The sequence below is a fragment of the Pogona vitticeps genome, chromosome 1, assembly GCF_051106095.1.
Source record: "Pogona vitticeps strain Pit_001003342236 chromosome 1, PviZW2.1, whole genome shotgun sequence".
NCBI lineage: Eukaryota > Metazoa > Chordata > Lepidosauria > Squamata > Agamidae > Pogona > Pogona vitticeps.
In genome coordinates this window covers 97,744,695-97,762,797 of record NC_135783.1, presented here as the reverse complement: position 1 = coordinate 97,762,797, position 18,103 = coordinate 97,744,695, and the positions used below count along the sequence as shown (strand labels likewise).

At 40.2% G+C, this 18,103-nt stretch overlaps 1 protein-coding gene across 2 annotated transcripts in view; it reads right to left on the bottom strand.

Annotated features, from left to right (window-relative positions):
• ATG5 (autophagy related 5) overlaps positions 1-13,087 on the bottom strand; it is a 44,265-nt gene extending 31,178 nt beyond the window's left edge. For both annotated transcript variants that reach the window (XM_072998267.2, XM_020777660.3), the window contains exons 1-3: positions 12,948-13,087; positions 8,478-8,640; positions 6,128-6,255 (exon numbers count right to left, since the gene is read on the bottom strand). In XM_072998267.2, the coding sequence (XP_072854368.1) occupies positions 6,128-6,255; positions 8,478-8,585 (236 nt within the window). In that variant the 5' untranslated portion in view covers positions 8,586-8,640; positions 12,948-13,087. The remainder of the gene's footprint in view (positions 1-6,127; positions 6,256-8,477; positions 8,641-12,947) is intronic.
• Between the last annotated feature and the right edge of the window lie 5,016 nt (positions 13,088-18,103).

Here is an 18,103-nt window from a genome sequence, read left to right as displayed (position 1 = left end):
AACAGGAAAGAAGAATGCCTGAAACTAAACCCGACCTGGCACCCAATTCTGAAAAATACAACCTGCAAAAGGTCAATGAACTCTTAGCCACAAGGGCCAGAGATCATTTCACAACAAAAAAGACCAGCTAACAACACCCATCAACTACAGTGACAGATAATCTCTCCCTCTCTCCCCATCAAAACAAAAACATGCTAATCACCCTATCTCCTGAAAAAAGACAAAAAGCCATTCCCACAGCTACAAGTACTATCCAACAAACACCAACAGAGAATGGACAGAGTTCCTACTCCAGTCCTCTGAAGATGACGGCCACAGAGACTGGCGAAACGTCAGGAAGAACAACCTTCAGAACACGGCCAAAGAGCCCGAAAAACCCACAACAACCCAAATGACTTGATTACTTGAAGAAAATGGTCAATGATATAATGCACTAAAGATATAAATATATTAGAGGAAATTATATATTTATAATCTTAGCCTTTCAGATTAATATAGATGGATGTAAGTGCAGATTAAAGATAAAAGCAGACTTCTAGCTTTTAAAAGTTTGTTTTGGAAGAACATATTTCATAAGCCAGGTCAAAACTAAATCCAAATTTGAGCAAAAAAAAAAAAAAAGCCTAATAAACTTTCTCCCCAGAGGCGAAGGCAAAAGAAAGATAGTTGCAAGTAACCACAAATTCTTTATGAGTTGCTGTGATCAACAGATGGTAATGGAATAAATTTAATCTCCATCTCCTCAACCACTGAAGTTCCTAATAAAGAGGAAAATGGTATTGCTAATATACTACATATGGTGTACAGTTGCAGAACTTCCTTTGTTTAAAAATTTGTGAAGTGACACTTCACAAAAAATTAAAAGAAAATAGTAGCCATGTGATCCATCCATGGAAACATTTTGGCTCATGTAATACCTCTACAACAGTGGTTCTCAACCCTTGGTCCACATATGTTCTTGGCCTAAAACTCCCAGAAGCCTTCACCATTAATTGTGCTGCTACTAGATTTCTGGGAGTTGTAGTCCAAAATATCTGGGGGCCATTATCCTGGATAAGGAACACTGTGCCCTTTGTTGGCTTGGAACAGAATTAACAAGGACCAAGATGCAGTCTTTATGTCAGAAGAACTGGATAGTAAATTCAGATCAAATTTAGTTGTTCCACTAGGTTAATTGTTCAGTTAAAGCCTACGTGGTAGTCATAACTAGTACCTGAATAAGATTAAATTGTCACTGAAGTGCAGTCCGCATGGAAAGATTCTTTTTCCAGAAGTAGAATTGACTGCAGGCAGTTCAGCCATGGTATCAACACCAACCCAAATCTATCACCAGCTAGTAGAGTGCCCATATGGAAGGCAAAGATATCAAAAACAGCATGGGAGAATGAACCTCATACCAGAATGTCTGACTCCCACTGAGGCAAACTTTGGAAACCCATGATGTTAGAATTTCAGTCCCCCACCAGTTTGTCAATGATGTCTATATAAGTAAGTTAGCTGTTTGTATGATGGGATGAATGACTATGCAACAGGTGAGTGATAGATGCATGATAGGTAATACCATTATGACAGCTGGGAAGGGGAAGAAAATGCTTCTGTAGAAATCTGTTTTTATAGGCTGCACTCCTCAGCATAAAGAGGAAGGGCAAGCTTTGAATGAGGAAAATAGGTTAGTGAGTGCCCCACAGACCCCACCCTCAGTAATGATCTCCACAGGTTCCAGACTCAATTAATGGTACAAATTGGATTTTACTGTACAAGAAGCAAGAACAGAGTCCCTCTGACCTTCTTCCAGTCTACTGACAGGCTTGATTAACAGTCACTAGCCTCAAGTCCCATTTGTGGCCCTGTGGGCAGGCCCAGTCCATGGTTTGTTTGGAAAAAAAAATCCAGAGTTCCAGCTTGAACAGTTCAGGGAAAACTATCTCATAGGTACCCTCCACACCTCCTCCTGGAGGCACTGCTGATGTTCCTTCTGGCACTTGTGCCACCATTGCCTTCTCTGGATTAGGGTAGAGTGGCCTGTTGGTGGCCGCTGCCTCTAACAACTAGAGGCTGGGCCACGGCTAGCAAAATATGAACTTGAAGCCCCTGCCACAGCCACTTTGTTGGGGAAGCCAAGTTTGAAATAGTACCCCAGTCCAGGGATTTCAATGTAGGTGTAATCATAGACCTCTTGTTAAAGCAAGGCAGACCTGAGCTCTTCTACAGCATCTCCTCATGCCCTTTGTTCTCCAATCCATCAGGGCTAAATTCCATGTGCTCACTTCTGACAGCCACGCCTCTTTCTCCCTCTCCTTGGCCTTCCTCCATGTTTATTCTTTCCAGCTGGGTCCAAAGACCCACCCCTTTCTCCTCCAAGTGCCTCTCATTCACTAGCTTCTCCTCCCTACCCTGGGCTGGCCAAGTGGCCTCTGTGCCCACTGGAGGCCCAGCAGAGGCTGTCTCCAACAAGCCTCAAGGGGGCATGGGGTGATATCAGGTGGCTGTCATTTCAACTCTTTGCATTTAATTTTTCATAAAAAATAAACACATTTTATTATCAAACCAAACTCTTTGTTTTCTAGTAGCAATTATTGCATGAATACCCACAATGGCTGCTTGGTCATAACTGAAATGAGTGAGGAAAATAAAATAAAGAAAAATAAACCTTATCAAAGATTCTCAGTTTAGGCATTGGTGGTGGCAGTATTATCTAGGTATCTGACTTCTGACAAAAGGCTTAAATAAAGATCTTCCACAAACTGAAGAACAGATGGAAGAAGGGGCCCAAAGGTTTTGAGACAACTGTATGCAAAAGAAGACTCCTCATGATATGGCCCTCCACTTGGAACAGTTAACGTTTTGAAATTAATTCTTTCAGTGTGATACAGGCTCAAAAGTTTAAATGACAAAGAGGAAAAATTGCTTCTTTGCTGTATCTGGGATCATAACTAAAAAAAATGTTGTGGCCAATACCGGAGTCTTAAGATCTATTATCTCTTATCAATTTTTGTGTATAACCTCACATATTGCACTGTAATATGCATTTTGCCTTGATTTTTTTTCAATAATACAAAGTGTGAGATAAAAGAAAGTACTTCCTAGTCTATATGCTAGCTCATGGAAAGTGAAGAATGATGGAGCTGAATGGGCAACAGGCCTCTTCATACCCTTCTTTACCAAGCTGAATTAATATGACTGTTGTAATGTAGTCCATGAGAAACTACTGTTTGTTCAGAAAATAAATTAGGATGACTCATGGATGCTCTCTTGAGGAAACCTGGGATATAAAGTAACAACTAATGTACTTATTATTACAAATTCTATATTAGAAAGTATCATTATGTCAGAGAACGTTTTAGTCATGTGTCAAAACAGTACTTCCAAGAAACCAGTAAGAAATGTGTCCTCGAAGGCTTTCACAGCCGGGATCTGATGGATGTTGTGGATTTTTCCGGCGGTTTGGCGGAGTTCTGGAGATTTTTCTTCCTAACATTTCACCAGTCTCAATGGCCAGCATCTACAAAGGACAGGAACTAAAACTCTGTGTTCTGGTGTAGCGTGTGGGATTGTTGAGTATTTGTAGCTGTGGAATCAGATTTTTTGTTCTTTTCAGGAGATTAGGTGATTATGGTGCGCAGGATGTTTTTTGTTACGGGTGCATTGTTGTGATAAGGGGGGGAGATTATCTGTCACTGTGATTGATGGGTGTTAGCAAGTCTTTTGTGTGCAATGATCACTGGGCCATGTGGCCGGGTAAAGTTTGTTGACCTTTTGCAGGCTGTATTTTTCAGTGCTGGGAGCCAGGCTTTGTTGAGTTTTAGACTTTCTTCTTTTTTGCTGAGGCTCTGCTGGTGTTTGTGGATTTCAATGGCTCCCTTGTGCAGTCTAACATAATGATTGCTGGTGTTGTCCACTACTTCTGTGTTTTAAAATAGAATTTCATGTCCAGCTTGTTTCAGGACATGTTGAGGTCCTGCCAATTTTTCCCGTTATTTTAGTCTGCAGTGTCTTTCATGTTCTTTGATTCTGGTGTGGATGCTGTGTTTTGTGGTTCCAATATATATCTGGCCACAACTGCAAGGTATCCGGTATACTCTTGCAGTGGTGAGGGGGTCCCTCTGTCCTTTGCTGACTGTTAACATTTGTAGTATTTTTGTGGTGCGCCTGAATACTGTTTGTAGGTTGTGTTTTTTCAAAAGTGTCCCCATGCGGTCCGTGACTCCTTTCATGTATGGCAGAAATACTTTTAACCCTAATCCTGTCATTTATCGGTACCTTGGTGAATAGGAATACTACATCAAAGCTGATCAGTCTGTCCCTGAGGTTGAGTTTTATGGTACTGATCTTGTTTATGAAATGTCCTAAGTCTTTGATGTAGGATGACTGATCACCTTTGACGTAGTATCCCTATTCACCAAGGTAGTAATAAAGGACACTCTGACACTCATCAAGCAGATCTTTCCAGAAGACATGAAGGCCCTTTTCCAACACTGCCTAATGGCCAGCTACTTTTTGTTAAGTATTTGTAGCTATGGGATCAGGGTTTTTTCTCTTTTTTTGGGACACTGAGTGTCTCTGTGATCAGGGTGTTTTTTGTTATGGGTGTTTTGCTGTGATAAGGGGGAAATTATCTGTCACTGTGATTGATGGGTGTCGTAGGACAGGAAAGACAATGCAGACTAAAACAACTGGAAAAATCGGCAGGAGCTGAACATGCCCTCAAACAAGCTGGACATGAAATTCTATTTCAAAACACAGAAGTAGTGGACAACAGCAGCAATCATTATGTTAGAGCCATTGAAATCCAAACACCAGCCCAGCTTCAACAAAACAGAAGGTATAAAAATCAACAAGGCCTGGCTCCCAGCACTGAAAAATACAGCCTGCAAAAAGGTCAATTAACTCTACCCCGCCACAAGGCCCAGTGATCATTGCACACAAAAGATTAGCTAATGACACCCATTAATCACAGTGACAGATCATCTCCCCCCTTATCATAACATAAAACCCGCAACAAAAACACCCTGATCACAGAAATCATCAAATCTCCTGAAAGAAAAAAAAAAACCTGATTCCACAGCTACAAATATTCAACAATCCCATGCACAACACCTGAACACAGAGTTCTAGCTCCTGTCCTCTGTAGATGCCCGTCACGGAGACTGGTGAAACACTAGAAAGAAAAACCTCCAGAACTTGGCCAAACAGCCCAAAAAACCCACAGAAACCAACCGGTAAGAAACTTGGAAAATTTGTTATTGCATCTCCTATACATTATATTTTAATTCACAATGGCTGGAATCCTGCTGGCACAACTCCATGTGCACAAGGCTAATGACGTTATCAGCCATAGCCTTTCAAATATAATTAAACATTTCCATCCTGGTTCAGAGGCTGCCTACAGATTTCTTTCAATCTGGGGAAACCTCCGGTGACCTGGGACCCTTGGGACAAGGAGGGATGTCTTTAATGTCCAAAAATCATTGCTGTCTTAAATGACTGTTACATCTTCAATTCTAGTAAATATACAGTATTAGCATAGTGCTCCATCATGGTTAGTGTAGATGGCAGTGACTTGTGATAACTCCAGAAGTGGGAGAAAGAGAGAGACTCCTCCATGCAATTCCAATAAACCCATACAGGTTTGCCCAACCAGGCTTCCAGCAGAGGATTAATTAAACCCTATACTAACACAAAGTACTAATAACCTAAAGCCATAAAAATACAGATTTAATGCCCAGAGCTCAAGTTTATGTATCCATCAAGAACATGCTTGACACTAGAAACACATGCACATCTCTAAATCAGAAAACTCCACATCATTTTCATTCACAATCACCAACATAAGGTACATTCCACATAGGCACTGAGAAAGCAAAATATATGTATTATTCCTACATAAAAAATCAACAGATTGTATCTTTAGTACAGTCCTTAACAAAGCATAATTTACTATAGAAAATTATTTAGGAAAGGACAACATCATTGTTAACAAATCTTACCTTGTAAAGATCTCATAGAACTGCTTCAGTTTCCTAGGAAACACAGGTTTCCCATGAACAACAGGGAGTCAGAAAACATAGCCATGCCAGGATCCAAAAAAAAACAAAAAAACAAAACCCCACAGAAATTAAAAACTCACCATTTCAATGGCGTGCCTTCACTTTCAAACCATATTTCCCCAATGTCCTCTCGTCTCATAACTTTCTGAAAATGTTTTTTCACTTTGTCTGTTACAAGTGTCAGGTAGCTTATTCTAGGTAAAAGCAGCTGAAATAAAAAGTTTGGAAAAAAGTAAACTATGTTGTAGAGACTTTGCACTTTCATATATGATTTACAATGTGTGTAAAAAACTTTGAAGTCAAAATATTAATCAGTTTTAAAATGTAAAATAATCACATTCTTCAGAAAGCCACTACAGGCTGCTGCTGATACATTGCATTTAATTCCACATCCAAGATCTATAAGGTTGCTGTACTTGCTATTTATAAATGTTTTATAATATTTAGATTGTATCATGCATTATCTACACATTCCAAACTATACAATGTGCATTTCTGTAATAAAAAGTCTTCTAGCTTTCACTACCTATTGCCTTCTCATGATACAGAGAATACTTTCATAAAAAGTCTGACTTACATGACAAAAATCTTACCACCCTTTCAAACCCATAAACAGTCATTGCACACCAATAACCCAAGCCTATTTATGTTTTCTTGCAAGAGACGCAGCTCATGGTGGCTCCTGAGGGCAGAAAAGTTACCCTGGATCTCATCAACCCCTGTGTTAGAGGGAGTGCTTATCATTTTAGGTTGCAACTATTTTGTGGGGAGAAGGGGAACTAGCTTAATTCAGCAGCAACAAAGAACGTACAGTGGTACCTCGCAAGACAATTACCCCGCAAAATGACAAATCCGCATGACGACAAGGTTTTGCGATCGCCATTGCGCTTCGCAAAACATTGTTTCCTATGGGCGATTTGCGCTGGACAATGTTTCGGTCCGTGCTTCACAAGACATTTTTTTTCCAGGACCGATGCCTCGCAAGACAACAATTTTTTACAGCTGATCGGCGGCTCCGCAAAATGGCTTCCCTATGGGCGATTTTTGCAAAACGGGTGTTTTCGGGACCGATGCTTCACAAGACAGTGATTTCTACAGCTGATCGGCGCTTCGCAAAATGGCTTCCCTATGAGCGATTTTCGCAAAACGACAACAATTTTCCCCATTGAAATGCATTGAATGGATTTCAATGCATTCCAATAGGGAAACGCTTTTCGCAAGACAATATTTTCACTAAACAGTGATTTCAATGGAATGGAATATCGTCTTGCGGGGCACCACTGTAATAGATACAGAAAGGAGAGATGTTTATGGCACAACACCTTAACTGGTTGTTGTGGGTTTTTCGGGCTCTTTGGACATGTTCTGAAGGTTGTTCTTCCTGACGTTTCACCAGTCTCTGTGGCTGGCATCGTCAGAGGACTGGAGTAGGAACTCTGTTTGGACAGAGCATGGACAGAATTCTTACTCCAGTTCTCTGAAGATGCCGGCCACAGAGACTGGCAAAATGTCAGGAAGAACAACCTTCAGAACACGGCCAAAGAGCCTGAAAAACCCACAACAACATTAGATCCTGGCCGTGAAAGCCTTCGTGAATACATTGAGCACCTTAACTGTTTAGCTGTAAGATGTGGTGGGGAGAGGTCTAACTCTTCAATTCTGAATGAGACATTAGGCTATACCTGGAGATAACTACTCCTACTATCACCTGGTGAGGCCCCAGGTCTTCGCCTGCAAGGCTTAATGAAGAGATGTGTTCCCTCAAAACCTTCCATAGTGATCCAAGCTTCTGTATATACATTGTGCCTATTGTTTTGTCTAATAGATGTATTGCCTCAGTATGTATTTTAATATTTATTCTGTGCCAACATGGCCATCCCTGCTTTTACGAAGAAATAAGCATGCACATAATTTGTACTTCAAACCACCCATCAGATTACACATTAAGAAGAGCATGGAAATGCCAAAGGAAGAGCTTTTTCCCCCTGTAATAAACTCTTTCAGCAGTTATTTATTTTATTTATTTATTTGATTTTTACCCTGCCTCTCATCTACTCGGGGCGCCTTACATAGTTATTTGCTTGTCAAACATTTGCTACCTTTTTTCTTATGAAAGAAAGAATATCAAATTATGGTGAGTCAGTTGCCCCTTCCATGCCACAAACTATAGCATAATGTTTTGTTTTAGTACTGAGAGAGAACAACTGAAGCCTGACAGTCTCTCATTGACAGAAATTAATGTTAATTGCTCTGATAAGGAATAGGGACTCCATTATTTCCATCACTGTAAAGACCGTCTATATGATGACAGAAAGGACTTATAACTATGCGTAAAAGGCGAACATGCAGCACAAAACATTCCTCACATACGGCCACAATTAACATAAAAATTATCAATTGTATTACTCTGCACGCATTTAGAACACTTACATAGTATGGTTCAGCTTCCCTTTCAGTAATTTCATCTTGATATAGAGTAAAACAGGCTGGTATTCGCCCAAACCACACATATCTAAGCACATCTTTGTCATCTGTCATTCTTCCAGGAAGTACAGAAACACATGTAGGCTAAACAATTTGCTCAAATGAACCACTATAAGAGAGAGAGAGAGAGAGAGAGAGAGAGAATCAATCATAGGACCCACAAGATGACATCAATCATAATACCTCTTCACAAGACACCATAATGGGGATGTTGCTTTTGTCTACAGAGAAAGGGTTGTCTGAAAAATTTTAGACATAGTCCTGTATCTACACATGGAAACCCTTCTCAAAAATGATGATATACAGTATCACTAGACAACATAGCCTGAGCACTGAGCAGAAAATAAACTTGTTATTTGATAATCTTTACCATGTTCCCTCTAATTTTCCACTAGTGTTGGGCGGCAGTCTGGCCATGACCAGGTGGCAACACTGGCTGCATGTGTGTGGCACCAATGCAACACTGCATGGCTACTCACCAGCACAGTTTAGAGGGAATGCTGTTTCTAAACCTTTTATTTTGTGTTCTGTAGTGGGTTCTAGACCAATAAAGAGCTGCATACACAATAGTAATTCCACTCGGTTACTACAAAAGAAAAGGTAGTACAAATTTCCTCCCAACTCCAAAATACTATGATTCTTCTGCCTTCCTATGCAGAAGCAGGGAAGACACCAAATTCTATGAAGATTTCTTTAAATCCTGTGTGGAACAATCTTGTGGGCCATTCACCCAGTGCAGAAGCCTTCAGAGATTCCACTGTACCCTTTCCACCTCTCTCAAAACATTCTAGAAGGGTTAGCATGTTATGACAAATGTCTTTTTAAGTCACATTCATTCACTTTCTGTAAATCCTGTTCTTTTCCATGTCTAACAGCTGTAATTTTAATAATAATTTTTACCAGTTTATCTAGGACAGACAGTAAGGGCAGGAGCCTGCAGTATCATATGGTAAAATCCAATGCCACACAAAGTGCTTATATAATGGGAGTTTCTCCTTTTTTATCCCTTCTGCAGCCACAACCCTCTGGAAACATGTTCAAGAGGGTGCACATTTTTCAGCTATTCACCCAGCAACTGCAATTTGAACCAAGACCAGTTATCAGGAACCTATCTTTTCGGTTACTGAGGACCTTCAGTAGATCCTGATTTGTTTCAGAGCACAATCCCAACTGCTGATGCTTATCTCAGAAGCACTAGACAGATTGGGATCCACATATCTAAAACCATTTAATTAAGTCCCCTGAGAAAATGGGGGCAACAAGTGGAAAGGGGTTACTGCTGTGCAATTTGTCAAATTCCCTTCCACAACTCACTTGCACCTACACTATTAGCTTTTTGGTGCCAAGAGGAAACTTTTATTTATTGTACTACACATTCAGATGCTTTAGATTTTGCTTTTAACTGTTTAGATAAAAGTAAAGGCTCCCCTTGACAATTGTCCAGTCGTGTCCGACTCTAGGGGGCAGTGCTCATTCCCGTTTCCAAGCCACAGAGCCAGCGTTTGTACAAAGATAGTTTCCGTGGTCACGTGGCCAGCATGACTAGACACGGAACACTGTTACCTTCCCATAGCGGTGGTACCTATTTATCTACTTGCATTGACATGCTTTCAAACTGCTGGGTTGGCAGGAGCTGGGACAAGCGACGGGAACTCACTCCATTGCATGGATTCAATCTTACGACTGCTGGTCTTCCGACCTAGCAAAACAGAGGCTTCAGCAGTTTAACCGGCAGCGCCACCACATCCCTATCTATGCTTACATAAAGTGATGCCTCGCTTAACGATTGCCTCATTAAACGACAAAACTGCTATACAATAACTGTTTTGCGATCGCTTTTGTGACTGCAAAACAATGTTTTAATAGGCAAAATTGCTTCCCGACGATCAGTTCCCTGCTTTGGGAACTGATTCTTCGCATTACGACGTTTTTAAAACAGCTGATCGGCGACTTCAAAATGGCCACCCACTGTGTAAAATGACTCCCCGCTGTGTTTTTGGACGAATACAGGCACGAAAATGGCCGCCCCATGGAGGATCTTTGCTGGACGGTGAGTTTTTCAGCCCATTGGAACGCATTGAACGGGTTTTCAATGCGTTTCAATGGGATTTTTTATTTTGCTTAACGAGGATTTCGCTCTACAGCGATTTCGCTGGAATGGATTATCCTCATTAAGCGAGGCACCACTGCACTACCATACAAAATGGTTAAAGAGCAACAGAAACATGGTTGAAAGAAAATAGATAAATTATTAATTTTAAAATGTAAGATTGTCTGTCATGTCTTCTCCCAAAACAATGATTCAAACATGAATAACTCTCCAATATTTTATACATTGAAAACAGATGGAAAGATTCATTTTGCTTTTCTATCATCCACCTATTTTGATTTAGTACATCTGATCATCTGAAAGTCCAACACTCTTGCTGTTCCCCCCCCCCATGGATATAGATACATGCTTTTACATTTGGAATAAACTGTTCTTACCATTGCTTCCTACCTCAAATCTGAACTAACAGAAACATTTTGCAAGGTCTTACATCCCCTTTTCAATTTCCTACTTTAGTTAAGTTTTCCACTTTTTTAAAATAAGGCTTTATTACTTTTATGGCTTCAACTATACTGACAACATGATGGGTTTATTCATTTCTATGCTAAAAATTCCTATTACAATAATTTCAAACAGGCAAAAGTCTTGACAAGATCTGAGTCTCCTGACATTGTATGTCTTTTAAAATAACTTCCTTGATTTTCAAAAGCCAGTGCCTGTGGAGTGCAATTTTAAGCACTTTTCTCAGTGCTTCCCATAGTTAATCTACCATAAACTTTTACATAGAACTTCAGTGAAAAAAGTGATATAAAATGAACTATTTTAAATAATATTTTAAAAATAAATAATAGATAACACCACACAACTAAGCTCGTACTTGCACAACAGCTAGGTCATCCCAGAAGGTGAGAGAAAGCCTTTTAAAAATGTAGCAAAACAGAAAAATGTATCAAAAAGATAGCCTTTTAAAATCTATCAAAACTGCCTGCTACCACTAGGTGTTTGTATATAATCTCAAAAGGCTACAAAGCATGGAATCAGCTATGAACATGAAGGTGGCCTAATGGAATGAGCTGCAAATCCCTAGTTCAGATCTCACTTCGGGCATGAACTCAGAATGTCAGTTTAGGAAAAACACACTCTCTCAGTTTCAGCCCCCTTCCTCCACTTGATAGAGAAGAGAGAACATGATTTATTTAAAAGGATTACAACTAGAAAATGCACATTAAATATACTGAACATTCTTAAGACCTATACAGGATTTCAAACCTGACCACTAAATGCAGACTTATCACCTTTTTAAAATATCCTTTGAAGTCCAGGCCATCAAAGCTTCAAAACCAACTATTTTTGTTGACTCTGAACACAGAAATGGAATATGAAAAGAATGATGATGGAGCATTTGTGAACTAGTTAAGCTTTCCTCATAAATGAAAGAATTAGTGTCATAATAAAAAGTATCTGTATACAGACCCTGAATATAAACCACTTAGAATTTTTCCCTGTGTTACTGTTTCAACATTTACACCAGCAAGTGCAGTAATTGTTTCAGAACGAAAGCAGATGTACTATACTCTGGCATGTTTATGACTAGCAGATTTAGTTCAGTGTGAGTTTCCACGGATTACAATACACTTCCTATGAAACACAGCCCAAGACCTACGCCACAGGTTCAGCCTCCTATATTTGAAGAAGTGGGCAATGTTCCACAAAAGCTTATATTAAAACATAGCAGCCAGTCTTTAAAGTACTGCAGTTTCTTTTTCTTTCTTGTCCTGTTTTGTTTTGCATTTCTTGTTGAAGGGTTTATATCTGCAGCATATATAGTGCCAGGAGTGCAGACTAAGTGAAATAGGAAGCGGAGTGACATTTACGTGACAATGCATTGCTAAAAAAGTAGTGAACATTCAAAGCACTGATTACACTGTGTATACTTAATTGTTGTGAGTATATGTTTTCTGTGGCCTAAGTTATTGTGCTCCTTCTGTTGTGGAGGAAGCAGGCTACAATCCACAAAAACTCATACTGGTGCCTTTTGGAGGTTTTTTTTTGTTTGTTTGTTTCTTGTGTTTCGGTTATACAAACATACACAAGGTACATGATTGTGTCAGTGGGATCAAAATGACATGATATACAAACATCACCAGGGAATATCACCACCATCACTACTGTCACTGTGAAAATAAATAAATAAATAAACAAATCAAGGCTCCCCCCCCCGCACTCCACCTCCCTTGCCTCTCCCGCCATCAGACATAGTAAGCTGCCCTCCGCGACAGCCAGCTCTTGCTCTCCCCCTCCGCCCTTCACTTCGGCTCCTGGGAAAGGAGCCGCCCCTCCTGTCCCCTCAACAAAGCTGCCGTTACCTGACCGTTTGTTTGCTTTCCCCCAGCGCCTACTCGGTGCGCGCGTGCGGGAAACTCCCTCGCGCGCAAGTCAGCAACGCGCAAGCGCCATTGAAGCTCGGCTCCGCCCACCGGGGGGGTTCCCCTTTAAACTCCGCCGCCCGTTCTTATGGCCGGGGGTCCGCCTTCGCCCTCTCTTCCTCGGCTTGTTCCTCGGCGCTAATGAGAAAAAGCGAAAGGGAACGAGCCTGAAAGCGGGCTCAGCACTCCCACCGTTTCCAGCCGCTTTGGAACCCGGAAGTGGCGACAGGGAGTGGTAGAGGCGAGGGGATATGACGTCATGCCGAGGTCCCCTTTAAACAAAGTGCTCCACCTGTCGTCCAGGTAGGCGGCGGCGTTGGCGTTATCACAATAGGGACCTTCCTTCAGGGGTCGGTAGAATTTCCATACCTATTTTGTAAATGTAAAGAAACTATGCAAATAAAGTGCCATAAAACAATGGATGAAAACGTGTTGAAATATGGACAGGGTAAAATTACGGCTGCTGAACTGCGCAGTGCCTTGCGATCCAAAGAGCCGGCATTACTGTACACCGTTTAATTGTGCAGCTGGTTACGCAGTTCGTGATGCGCCTGAAGAACTCGGGCGTGAGTACTACTACTTTGGCCCAATTTTCTGTACCACTTGTGCAATGCTGACTTACACAAACATAGATCCGGAACATCTTCTAAAAAACAATGCATGCACATTTTAGCAATTTATAAAAATCCTCACATGAACTAGATCGTATACTAGAAAGGGCCAAAACTCCAGTCTCCGGTGGTATCCTTTGTTGCAAGACTAGCATAGGGTGAGGGGAGGTGGCACGTAGATGCCCAAGCACAGTAAAATCGTGTACTTGCCTTGTTTTCTGTAGGCCTCTTCCTCAGACGTTTCTCCAAAGAAAATCCAGAAACTGGCTATTCTGTAAGTGAAGAATCTTTGATCTATAACTCGGATTGGCCAAAAGTAGCCTGTGGGTGTGATAGTTAAAAACATCTGGATGTCCAAAGGACCTCCAGCAGCAAGATCTATTCCAGTTTATCCATGTCTTTGCACATACTAAATGCTGTACTATTACAAGACATTAGGGTTGGTGCAGTTATAGAAAATGAGGGGGAATAAAATTGATTCACTGGCTCCCAACGATGCCTTTAACTGCTTTATGGGCGGTAAATAACCAATAGGGCTTTTTTCCTGCTCTAGTGATGGTTTAGCGAGTCCTATTTTTATCTGCTAGCTTTCTTGCAACAACAGCATGTGTTGGTTCAGAATTTAAGGGAGAATGTTCCCTTATAAACTGACAGGATTACAGTTATACTTTAGACTATTTCAGACTATTTAATGGAAATTTCTTTTCTTGAATGAATAATTTTTTTCTTTTAAAGTGCTGAATCCAGAACCACATCTGGAAAATGCACCTCAGCTAATATTTTTCTAACATCCTAGAGGTTTTTAGAAGGCTAGCTGAATAATTTAAAAAGTAGTGAACAGACAGTTTAAAACCTTAGTTAGTTAGAAGATTCTGCCTTTCTCCTAAGGATCCAAGCCTAAGGATCTTTCTTTAAAAGAAACAAAGTTAAAAGCAAAGTATTAAACATATATCATATTAAAACTCACAAATAAGAGCAATATGAAAAACACAAGTAAAACAACAGAATAAAATAATCCCTTTAAAAATATCACCTGATGTAAGAATACTTGGAAGTTGCACAGGGTTGTTCTTGGAGAATGTCATGCAATTCCCATAGTTTCAAACTTGTTCTGATTGCAAAATGATGCATGTATTTCCATTTGAACTAAGGTTCAAATGGACTCTTTTAAATCAGCATCTGGATTGAAGGTTTTATTCTGTAAGGCCACAGACTAACTGACCCTGCATTTCCAAGTCCAAACAGAGAACCTGAGGTAGATTTCTTATACTTTGTTGTTTAGTCGTTAAGTGGTGTCTGACTCTTCGTGACCCCATGGACCAGAGCACGCCAGGCCCTCCTGTCTTCCACTGCCTCCCGGAGTTGGGTCAAATTCATGTTGCTAGCTTCAGTGATACTGTCCAACCATCTCGCCTCTTTCATCTCCTTCTCCTCTTGCCTTCACACTTTCCCAACATCAGGGTCTTTTCCAGGGAGTCTTCTCTTCTCATGAGATGCCCAAAGTATTGGAGCTTCAGGATCTGTCCTTCCAGTGAGCACTCAGGGTTGATTTCTTTCAAAATGGATAGGTTTGTTTTCTTTGCAGTCAAGAGTCTCCTCCAGCACCACAATTCAAAAGCATCAATTATTTGGCAGTCACCCTTCTTTATGGTCCAGCTCTCACATCCATACATTATTACTGGAAAAACTATAGCTTTGACTATGTGGACCTTTGTCGGCAAGGTGATGTCTCTGCTTTTTTAAGATGCTGTCTAGGTTTGTCATTGCTTTCCTCCCAAGAAGGAGGCATCTTTTAATTTCATGGCTGCTGTCACCATCTGGAGCCCAAGAAAGTAAAATCTGCCCCCATATCTTCCCCTTCTATTTGCCAGGAAGTGATGGGAGGTGAATTATACTTAATTCAGGACAAACCTAGCCTTGATCAAGGAATGGATCTGCCATAAACACTGCTGTGCACTTTTGCTAAGTACAATGTTTTTTTTCTTCTTCACAGCATCACAGTAGGTTTATTCATGCTCCAACAAATGTACTGTATCAGTTAAACCTCTGCAACTAATGTGGTTGGTTTTGTGACCTATTTTGTGCTGAAAGGGGAGAAAATACAGCTTTACTCTTGCCATTCTTGCTATATAGCAACTAAACCTTCTGCAGATTAGTGGCATTCAACCCCAAATGTCAACTCTCTACATGTACTTGGTATGACCTCAAATGATTTGGGGAAGAAAAATGCATCAGTGCTTATTATATGCCAGGTGAATGGTTTAAGATGACAACGAGTAACACTGTAGCTTTCTAAGAAATTGGAGTGTCCATACTGATAATAAATGTGGGAAATGCTCGAGGATTGGGACAGTCTGATTTGCATTTTTTCCCTCTGACCACATAATGCAGAATGAAACATGAATCAGCTCAGAGCCCCCTCCCCTCATCTGTAGTTTTAGGCTCCACTGTCAAAGCTCAAGAATTGAGAACAAATCTTTTTTCCATTGGCAAGAGATTTTTTTTCTAAAATAAAAGATGAATAAAAGAGGATGAATAATAAAATCTTGTTTCCAGCTTCTTAGGTAGTCCCTTTTTAATACTGCCACCTGCAGGACTATAAATAGAGCTGCAAACAAGTCTGTCTTCTGCCTGTGTGGTCAGTTAATGCGAAGAGACCAGGGAATACCAGAATTCCCAGGGCAACTTCACAGTGAGTAAATGCAAGGGAATGTGTGTTCCCCTCACCGTGTAGGCACACCCATAGTTGAGTATCTTGAAGTGCAACTCATTCTATAAATGTCCACTGGGAAAGAAAGTTGAATGGAATTTTGCTCCTAGGTGAGTGGGTGTACATTTGTAGAGCTAATGTTTTTATTAGACATGTATCTTCATGCATAAATTACAAATGTTGAAAGATCTGCCTGCTGCTGGGCTATGATCTACTAGCCAGCTGACAGGCACTCTTTGGAGTCCTAACATCCAAATATCTGGCTTTTGCTAGATTCCTGAATGATCTCTAATTGAATATGTGGTTTTCCTAGATGTCTATATGTCCACTTAAAAATGACTTGAATGGAATTTAGACTTGCATAGCCCTAAAAGTCTATATTGTTCAAAGACTTGTAAGTGGTATTGAGTGTACAATTGGATTTGTATTGTTTAAAGGAACAAGTCATAACCACAGATAATGAAAAATGTAAACAACCAATCTAATTTTTTTTAAGAAATCAAAAAGCTCTTTGGGAAAAATCTAACCTATAGCAGGTTTGAATCAACAAGTATAGTTGCCCATATGTCATTAGAATGGAAGTACTGTATACTTGCATTGCTTTGTACATGCCAAATATAATTACGCATTCAAGGTGAGGTTCTGTGAGAATGATAGGCTTGGGTGGAGCCAAACACATTCTAGACAAACAGGTTCCCAATATAATAAATGAGAGATAACCTAGCACTACAGGAGGCAAGCTGAGTTAATAAAAGGAAAACACCTAGAAAAGAATGTACTAGAAGGAACAGTGTGCCACAGCTCAGACCAGATTCTCAGCTCAAACATCAGCTAGCAGCATAGCACAGACATGACACAGAAGACAAACACTGGGAAATAATGACTTTATTATTTAGCAGCAACAGAACCTGGTGAAAATAATGAGGAACTGTGAATTAAACTCCTGAATAATTTAATGAAATTAGCATGAAATAGGTTTTTCATCCCCTTCTGTCCCCTAGAGCTCTTGCATCATCAGAGATAATATGTGGAGGGACTTGGAAACTCTTCTCAATAGTTTGGGGTAGAATAAACCAGTGGCTACTCGGGAGAGAGGGGAAAATTTCAACTCTGCCCTGAATCTTAAGAATACTGTACTCACAGAGGAACAGTATTTTAGGAGTTGATTGCGTAAAGTGATTTTCTAATCCTGACTTTAAAAATAAATATATCACCCTTCTCTTTGAGAACAGTCGTCAACAGTGCAGGGGAAATTTCTATAATATTCAAATAGAGGTTTTTAAAACTCTGAAAACAAGAAACATCTAAGCTTTCCCTTTGTCCACTTATAAGAAAAAGACTTGATAGTGAGTAACAGCAAGGGCTATGAGGTCTCCCTGACAGTAACTAAGAAATGCTTCCTTGTACAAACTGAATTATGGGGCACATCTGATTTCTACCTTCTGATGTAAGGAAGGTAATAAAATACATGGGAATTGTAGTTGGAAGGGACTGTGGGTCATTTACTTGTCACCATCACTCATGTACAAAATTGGCCTCCACAATTAAGGGAATCCACACAAGAGTTTCAGAAGAGTTGGATGGCATTACTTTTCACTGTTGTTTTTAAGATCCACAATATACACCATGATTAGTCATCATCATTAATCACAGAGACCATAATTGCCTATGGTTCAAATATCATATTTCAAAGCTTAATTAAAGCAGCAAGAAAATCTGTAGCATGTGAATCTGCTTTGGGATTGCGTAATTAGATTCCTCAGTGTGTTTTGTTC